This window comes from Saimiri boliviensis, chromosome 21 (assembly GCF_048565385.1).
Source record: "Saimiri boliviensis isolate mSaiBol1 chromosome 21, mSaiBol1.pri, whole genome shotgun sequence".
NCBI lineage: Eukaryota > Metazoa > Chordata > Mammalia > Primates > Cebidae > Saimiri > Saimiri boliviensis.
In genome coordinates, this window is record NC_133469.1 from 33,867,021 (window position 1) to 33,876,588 (window position 9,568).

At 45.2% G+C, this 9,568-nt stretch overlaps 1 protein-coding gene across 2 annotated transcripts in view; it reads right to left on the minus strand.

Moving 5' to 3' along the window:
* PISD (phosphatidylserine decarboxylase) overlaps positions 1-9,309 on the minus strand; it is a 34,710-nt gene extending 25,401 nt beyond the window's left edge. Inside the window, exons 1-3 of one of the 2 annotated variants that reach the window (XM_003938413.4) lie at positions 9,202-9,309; positions 5,588-5,667; positions 3,315-3,490 (exon numbers count right to left, since the gene is read on the minus strand). In XM_003938413.4, coding sequence (XP_003938462.1) covers positions 3,315-3,490; positions 5,588-5,667; positions 9,202-9,266 — 321 coding nt within the window. In that variant the 5' untranslated portion in view covers positions 9,267-9,309. Of the gene's footprint in view, positions 1-3,314; positions 3,491-5,587; positions 5,672-9,201 lie in introns of those variants that run through there. The other variant, XM_074391032.1, reaches the window with a different exon arrangement.
* Between the last annotated feature and the right edge of the window lie 259 nt (positions 9,310-9,568).

Here is a 9,568-nt window from a genome sequence, read left to right on the forward strand (position 1 = left end):
ATATCTAAAACATAAATGAGACCTCCATCTCCACAAACATTCAAACAAATTAACCAGGCATGGTGGCACATGCTTATACTCCTAGCTACTCAGGAAGGCTGAGGTAGGAGGATCGCTTGAGCCTAGGAGGTCAAGGATGCAGTGAGCCATGACTGTCCCACTGTATTCTAGCCCTGGGTGACACAGCAAGACCCTGCCTCAAGTAAATAAATAAATTGGCCAGACACGGTGGTTCATACCTATAATCCCAGCACTTTTGGAGACGAAGGTGGGTGAATCACATGTCTCTACAAAAACACAAAAATAAATCAGGTTGTAATCCCAGCACTTTGGGAGGCTGAGGCGGGTGGATCATGAGGTCAAGAGATTGAGACCATCCTGGTCAACATGGTGAAACCCTGTCTCTACTAAAAATACAAAAATTAGCCGGGCATGGTGGCGCGTGCCTGTAATCCCAGCTACTCAGGAGGCTGAGGCAGGAGAATTGCCTGAACCCAGGAGGCGGAGGTTGTGGTGAGCCGAGATCGCGCCATTGCACGCCAGCCTGGGTAACAAGAGCAAAACTCCGTCTCAAAAAAAAAAAAAAGAAAATAAACCAGGTATGATGGCAGGTGCCTGTAATCCCAGCTACTGGAGAGGCTGAAGTGGGAGAATCACTTGAACCCGGGAGGCAGAGGTTGCAGCGAGCCAAGATCACACCATTGCACTCCAACCTGAGCAACAGACTATAAAAAAATAAAATAGGCCAGGCATGGTGGCCCACGCCTGTAATCCCAGCACTTTGGGAGGCCGAGGCGGGTGGATCACGATGGCAAGAGATCAAGACCATGGTGAAACCCAGTCTCTACTAAAAAATACAAAAATCAGCTGGGCGTGGTTGTGCGTTCCTGTGGTCCCAGCTACTTGGGAGTCTGAGGCAGGAGAATTGCCTGAACCCAGGAGGCGGCGGTTGCAGTGAGCCGAGATTGTGCCACTGCACTCCAGTCTGGCACCTGGCAACAGAGCAAGACTCTGTCTCAAAAAAAAAAAAAAGATAAATAAATAATTTTTAATTGATAAAAATTATGATTTTTAAATAATTTTTTGAGATGGAGTCTCAGAAGTAAATAAATAAATAAAATTTGTGTTTAGACTTGGGTCACATCCCCAAGATACCTCAGTATGTATATACAAATGTTGCAAAATCCAAAAAGAAAATCTGAGACACTTCCAGTTCCAAGCATTTCAGATAAGGGATACTCAACCTACAATGTCAACTCCAGATCCAGACCATTCCCCCTTCATAAAATGAAATTCTGGAGTCCTACTTGAAAATCCAGGAGTCGCCAGGCACAGTGGCTCACACCTGTAATCCCAGTACTTTGGGAGGCTGAGGCAGGAGGATCACTTGAGCCCAGAAGTTTGAGACCAGCCTGGGCAATAGAGCAAGATGCTAAAAAACTACTGGCATTGGTCTTTTATGATTTTGGAAGTGGCAAATTTCTTCTGAATTTATATTCTCTGGGAAACCTTTGAAGTGTGTGAGAATTTCTTAAAAGCACGCCAACTCGTCATAGGGTAAGTCAGCCTCACAAATGCCCAAGGTCAGAAAGATGTCAGCTTGGGTTTAATACTTGAGGGGGCTCATGCAGTTATAGTCATGTGCTACCTACACTTACAAATACTTTACTAATCTAATGGAGAATGATATTTACAGGGGAAACCAGCAATGCCATGGGAAACAGAGTGCAGCATACTGTGAAAGTGTAACTCACCTACTACATAATTACCCTTCACCAAAAGGATTTTCTGACATAGTACCAGAAAACTTCTTTTTGTTTAAGGTAGGTTATTACAAAGCCCAAGGTGTACAAAGAGGCCAAAGGGTAGGCACATGGACACGGGTGGGGCCGGACAGATCTCTCTTAGGTCAAGTGCCACAGCTGGATCTGTATGGTCAGTTGACTAAGTCATGGTTTTACGGGACTGTTAGAAATCAAATGAAGTCCATATACTGGATTCTACAGGAAGAAAACAATCAAAATCAAAGTCCAAAAAAGGATTTTTGAAGGAAACCTATAATGCAGCATGTAATGCCAATGGCAGCAAATATTCCTAGATAAACTGTGTTAGAGTTGGATGGAATCTCATGGTCATGTTTCAACCCAACCTACTATTTTACTGTTAAAGACACGGAACCGGAAAGAAAGTGACATGTTCCAGTTTACACAGCTACTGCAGAGCATGGTTGGGACTCGCCTTCAGCATCCTGATGCCCTAATCACCATAGGTCCTATTAGAATGGATTCAGCTGATCTATTAGCAATATGGAGTGGATCACCATTGCATTCCAGATATCACAAAGCTTCAACTGTCACCACATCTTTTGCCCAGGGTATTGAGGCCTATTATTGGTCCTCAGATATTTAGATTTTTTATTTGTTAAATTATGGCTACAAAAAAGGCAACTGTTAAACTTATATCTTTTTTTTTTTTAGATGGAGTTTCACTCTTGTTACCCAGGCTGGAGTGCAATGGCGCGATCTCGGCTCACCGCAACCTCCGCCTCCTGGGTTCAGGCAATTCTCCTGCCTCAACCTCCTGAGTAGCTGGGATTAAAGGCACGCACCACCATGCCCAGCTAATGTTTTGTATTTTTAGTAGAGACGGGGTGTCACCATGTTGACCAGGATGGTCTTGATCTCTTGACCTTGTGATCCACCTGCCTCGGCCTCTCAAAGTGCTGGGATTACAGGCTTGAGCCACCACGCCCGTCCTCTTTTTTCTAAATGTCTCTTTTACTGAATGTCTCTTCTGAGTCAGGCATCACTCTGGGACCGGGAAGCACAGATGAACAAGATGTTTTGTTATATATCATGCATTCGACGGCAATGCAGCCTGCCCCTATCTTGTGACTATGATGGGAGGAAGGATTATGAGCAATAATGACAAAGGAATTTGATTATTTCTGTCTGGTTCCTGGTGAGAACTAATCCACATCACAAAAGCTCAATAGTTTCAACCTTCTTCAGACTAACAAGGGCAAGAATATCAGAATAGCCAGGATGTCAGCACCAACTCAAACATACGCTCTGCGACTTCAACAACAAGGAATTTCTACTCTGAACCCTTGGGAAGACCAAGGTTAGGTCTGGGGACAGAATATAAGCTTGACATGACATCAAAGGTGTAACTCTTATATCTGGCCAAAAGCTACTGGAGACATGAGCTCCAAGAAAATGCATCTGACTTGTTGAAACATTTCAACTTTGGAACAACTGGAAAAGTGACAGTCTGCTGGATGAGAACCCAAGGCAGTTCTGCCTCATTCCTACCTCCCAGTGACCAGCGAGTTTGGGTGGAATCTCCAATCCCAGCTTCTCCAGCTCTCGCTCCCTGTACTTCTCATACTGCCGGTACCCTGCATATCCACCGCCTGTCGCCAACAGAATGGGCAGGGGGCGCAGCAGGAACGTGCTTCGGGCAGGGGCAGTGTGGATTTTTCTGGCATCTGTAACAAAAAACATGACAATTTTGACCCTGGGAGACAAGAATAGGGAAGAGTCATGCAAACACACCAACAGGAAGGTCAGGAAAAGTCAGCGTACCTCAGAAGCCCTCAGCAGAGGTGACTGGGTCTAAGATATCTAGCAGGCAGACATAACCTTGGGTCACTACTGAGACCCTCCTGTCTCCAAATACTGTCAGTAAGTACAGGACAGGCATCTTTCCTATAGAATTACAATGTACTTCTATTGCCACTGCAGTCACAAAATGTATTAATATGATGAAAACACTGAATCACAAAGAGGTTAAGAAACTAATCAAGACTGCCAAGGTGCACAAACAGGTCTAGAACTTGAAGTCAAACACCATTTCTCACCCAGGGCTCTTTGATCTTGCTTTTATAATGCAGGCCCAATTTTGATGGGTCACTGGTATTCTCTCTCAAATGCAAAAATCTCATAAATTCTTACAGGTCAACAATAAAAAGACAAATAGCCAGGGACAGTGGCTTGCACCTATAGTCCCAGCTACTAGGGAGACTGAGATGGGAGGATGGCTTGAACGCAAGAGTTCAAGGTTACAGTGAACTATGATTATGCCACTAGACTCCAGCCTGAGCAACAGAATGAGACTCAATCAATCAATCAAAATTTGCAAAGAATTTGAATAGACCTTTGTCCAAAGAAAACATACATTGGCCAATAAGCACAAGAAAAAACAGAGTTAAATATCCGTTATGCATTGAATTGCTGAAAACTCCCCAAAATTCTTATGTTGAAGTTCTAACCCTGAGTACCTTAGAATGTGCTTTTACTTGGTTAGAAAGAGGTTCTTTACAGAGGTTATCAAGTTAAAATGAGGTTGCCAAGGTGGATCCAAATCCAGTATGATGGATATCCTTGTAAAAAGGGAAAATCAGCCAGGCACAGTGGCTCACACCTGTAATCCCAGCACTTTGGGAGGCCGAGGGGGGGCGGATCACAAGGTCAGGAGTTCGTGACCAGCCTGGCCAATATGGTGAAATGCTGACTCTACTAAAAATACAAAAACTAGCCGGGCGTCGTGGCATGCGCCTGTAGTCCCAGCTACTTGGGAGGCTGAGGCAGAAGAATCACTTGAACCTGGGAAGTGGACGTTGTAGTGAGCCAAGATCATGCACTCCAGCCTGGGCAATAGAGCAAGACTCTGTCTTGGAAAAAAATAATAAAAATTTTAAAAAACAAAAAGAGAAAATCTAGAAACAGACATGTACACAGGGAGGATACCATGTGAAGTGGAAGGCAGAGACTGGAGTGATGCTCCTATATCTAAGGAATGCCAGAGATTGGCAGCAAACCACTGGAAGCTGGGCAAGAGGCATGGAACAGGTTCTCCCTCACAGCCCTCCAAAGGAAGCAACCCTTCTGACTCCTTAATGTCAGACATTTAGCCTCTAGAATCATGAGACAAAAGTCCGCTGTTCAAGCAACTCAGTTTGTGTTCCTTTCTTACAGCAGCCCTAGCAAACTAATAAAACATTATTAGTGATCAGGGAAATGCAAATCGAAACCACAACGAGACCCCCTCACACCCATCGGAATGGCTATAATCAAAAAAACATAATGAGGTGGGTGTGGTGGCTCATGCCTATAATCCCAGCACTTTGGGAGGCCAAGGTGGGCAGATCACTTGAGGCCAGCAGTTTGAGACCAGCCTGGGCAACATAGCAAAACCCCATCTCTACTAAAAATACAAAAATCAGCTAGTATACATGCAGTCTTTGAAATATAAAAAACAAAAACAAAATTAATAATAAAAATTAGCTGGGTATGGTGATGCACATCTGTGTCCCAGCTACTTGGGGAATGGGAATTGCTTGAACCCAAGAGGTGGAGGTTCAGTAAACCAAGATTGCACCATTGCATTCCAGCCTGGGTGAGAGAGCAAGACTCTGTCTCAAAATAAAAAGAAAAGAAAAACTAATGCTTCAGTGATAACTGCACGCCAGGTACTTTTCATACTAATTCATTTAATTCTAACAACAAACCTATGTTTATCCCAATTTACAGATGACCAAACTGAGGCACAGAGAGGGCCCGCACCACCTCTAACTGCTCCTTACCTGTGCGAAACGCTCTAAAAGGCAGCTTCTGTGAGGGCTGTAGGGAGTGGCTCAAGGCAGTGTTCTCACAGTGATGGAGGCTATAACCAAGCAAAAATGAATCATTAAATATTATTCTTAAATTACTGGATTAGTTGGCAAAATTTAAATACTCAATAACAAGACTGTGTTAATGTAAATTTCTTGGTTTTGACAATGGTACTGCATGTAAGAAAATGTCCTTGTAGGAGAAAAACTGAAATTTTTAAAAAAAATAAAATAATGTCACCAAGCTGGAATGTACTGGCGCGATCTTGGCTCACTGCAAACTCTGTCTCCTGGGTTCCAGTGATTCTCCTGCCTCAGTCTCCCAAGTAGCTGGGATTACAGGAGTGCAACACTATGCTTAGCTAATTTTTGTATTTTTAGCAGAGATGGGGTTTCACCATGTTGGCCAGGATGGTCTTGATTGCCTGATCTTGTGATCCACCCACCTCGGCCTCCCAAAGTGCTGAGATTACATTATTTTTATTTTTATTTATTTATTTAGAGAAAGAGTCTCACCCTCTTGCCCATGCTGGAGTGCAGTGGCACAATATCGGCTTACTGCAACCTCCACCTCCCAAGCAATTCTCCTGCCTCAGCTTCCCAAGAAGCTGGAATTACAGGTATCCACCACCATGCCCAGCTAATTTTTTTATTTTTATTAGAGACGGGGTTTCACCATTTTGGCCAGGCTGGTCTCAAACTCCTGATCTCATGTGATCCACCAACCTCAGCCACCTCACTTGGCCTAGAAAAGGGTTGAAATATTTAAAAGCAAAAGGTCAACAAGTCAGCAAATTGCTCTCAAGTGTCTCAGAAAAAAAAGTATGCGTGTACACACACATATACATACAAACAGAGATGGAGAAGGATAAAACAAATAGGGCTGACATTCGTGGAATCTGGGTAAAAGGTATTTGGGAATTCTATGTACAGGCAGTGCTCGACTTATGACCGTGGTTGAGACCGCGGAAAAGTCGTAACACGATTTGGTCGTAAGTTGAGTAGCTATATGTACAGTTGAAATGGTGCACGCGGAGATGGTAGTGCTGCCAGAAGCTGGTCCGCACTGTCATATGCCCAGCTGGGCAACGTTTGCGCTGCCAGAGGCGGAGCAGTCGTGGCTAGCAATTTTGATCGTAAAGTCGAATGGTCGTAAGTTGCATAGGTCGTAAGTCGATCAATACCTGTACTATTTTCATAATGTTCTGTAAGCCTGAAACAACTATAATTACGACCATAATCATGGCACTGCGGGAGGCTGAGGTAGGCAGATTGCTTGAGCCCCAGAGTTCGGGACCAGCCTGGGCAACATGGTGAAACCCCATCTATACAAAAAATACAAAAATTAGCCAGGCGTGGTGGTGTGCACCTGTAGTCCTAGCTAACCAAAAAGCTGAAGTGGGAAGATTGCCTGAACCCAGGAGTCAGAGGTTGCAGTGAGCCAACATCACAACACTGCACTCCAGCCTGGACAACAGAGTGGAACCCTGCCTTAAAAAAAAAAAAAAAACACACACACACACACACCCCCTCACAGCATGGCACTATTGTAGCTAACATGATGAATCTGATCCTCCTATAGGCAAACAAAGTTTGTCAAGAGAAAAAGCATTTTACCATGATGAGCACCACCCCCAAGGCCAGACAGATGTACAGCTATTAACACAATGACGGGAGTATTTCAGTATATGAAAGTTCTTTCAGTTCTGAACAATGCTCATTTCTTAGAATGAATACTCCCACTAGCAGAGCAAGCCTAAAACTCTGCTTTCTAAACAGAATTTGAACAGGAAGTGCAAGAACTGACTAAAGGATAAACTGTTGTGTTCTGTACATTGTCACATTGTGCGTGTTCCAGAATACTGAAAAACCCCTCACTGAAAGAACGTTTGCAGATTGGTTAACAAGGCCTTGTCTGACAGGAGGAAATAGGAATGGGAGATAATCATTTATGTATCCACTGTAACCGGATGCAGGGCACTCAGGTGGTTTGTTTTGCATATCCATCTTCCCCTCAGGAACCCTGCCCAAGAACAAAGAGCTTGGCTTTTTGTCCACTGCTGAAGCCCCAGCTCCTGAATCAAATACTGGGAAATGTTTCATTTTATCAGCTTGTCCCTTATGACTGGATTGTCCCTATTTTCATATGAACGCTGTCATTTCTTCAGTCTTACACCAACACTGTCTACCACATTATCATTCTTCAGTTCCACTCTACTTTTCTGCTCACCTTCATTCCAAGCCTAAAAAGAGCTCTCTATTTCACTGTCACCACTTCCTCACCTCTTAGCCTCTCTTAGTTCCACTCAACAAGGCTTTTGTACCTATCACACCACTTCATCAAGGTCACCAACGACCTCCATGTTGCCAACACCAATGCACACACACACATCTGAGGTCTCATCTTACTTGATACTTCAGCAGCATGACACAGGTGATCCTTCCCTCCTTGAAACATTCTTTTTTTTTTTTTTTTAAGACGGAGTTTCGCTCTTGTTACCCAGGCTGGAGTGCAATGGCACGATCTTGAAACATTCTTTACTGGGCTTTTGGAACCGTGATTTTTCCTCCCATTTCTCTGGTTTCTTCTCAGTCTTTTTGTGAATTCTCCTTTGCTTCCTGACTTTGGATTCTTGCCACGCCCCAAAACTACAATATAAGGCTATAAAATAGTGAAGCCAGAATTCGAACATACGTCTCTGACTCCAAAAGCCATGTTCTGATCAACGCTGATAAAATAAACCCTTTAGGAAACACACAAGTATGGCGCATCTCTCAAATCTTAGCTCTCTGAAATGACACCAGGCAGCCAACTCTGAGTCACAGCTAACAACATTTTAATCCACTTTTCGGCAGTCCAGATGCTCTAAGTTATTTTCTGTATAATAACTGCCCTCAGCGTGGGCAGCCTGAGAGAAAGATCGTCGCATGAGAGACAGGTACCTTGATGGGGGTCATTCTCTGCTACAAACTGGCTGCGTGAACTTGAGCAAATCCCTCTCTCTCTCGGAGCCTCAATCTCGTTAATTCCAAAGAGAAAGAGCTGGACTTAGAAGACCCCTCAAGTCTCTTACATTTCTAAGAACCTAACAGCTAGGGAGACACAAGGGTAACCAAGACTCTGGCCACGTAACGGGCTGTTTTGAGATTATCTAATCTAATCCTCTCGCTTCAAAGACTAAGATCCAGAAATGAAGGTTGCCTGACTCTCAATCTAGTGCCCCTCCCACAGGACGTTGCTGCTTCTACGAAAACGAACACATGAGAAAATGGCATCTCAACATCTGAAAGCCTGCCTCAACTCAAGTGACGGACAGGTAGCCTATTTCATCTGGTTTTTGTCACTCGTGAACTTCCACCTAGCTGGACAGGGCAAAGCGAGAGCTTCTACACCACACCCTAACTAGATCCAGACCGCCTCACGCAGCAGCAGTCGCACCTGCTCTTAAGCTCGAGGTGAAGGTGGGGCTCCGTCTCTACCCGAGCTCGCCTCAGAGCGAGCCTGAAACAGAGAAACACCTGTCTCCAGGCCCCGGCTTGGCCCAGGTTGCCCCACACCCCAGGGCAGTCTCCCCGCGCTGCTATACCTGCTCCGCCACGGCGCGACCCTGTGCAGCAATCGCAAGCAGCAGTGCCCCACGGACGTCGCCATCTTGTCTCCTCCTTCTCAGCGAGCCACGCCCCCTTCGCGCGCCGGGCGCACGCCTATGGCGTCACGAATCTCGAGTTCACCGAGCCAATGAAGAAAGCCGAGGGCTGGGCGCGGAGTCACTCCGCCGCGTGGCTATGCCCCACCCCACCAGCCTGGCACCTCCAGAGCCGGAGGAACCAGTGCGGGCGGTGGAGCTGTCGGTTTCGCTAAACCTGGGCTTGTCCGCAACACTACCACTCCTCCTCCTTCCCTCTGGCGTGCCTTTCCGCATATGCCTGGAAAATCTGAGTCACCCAAGGTCC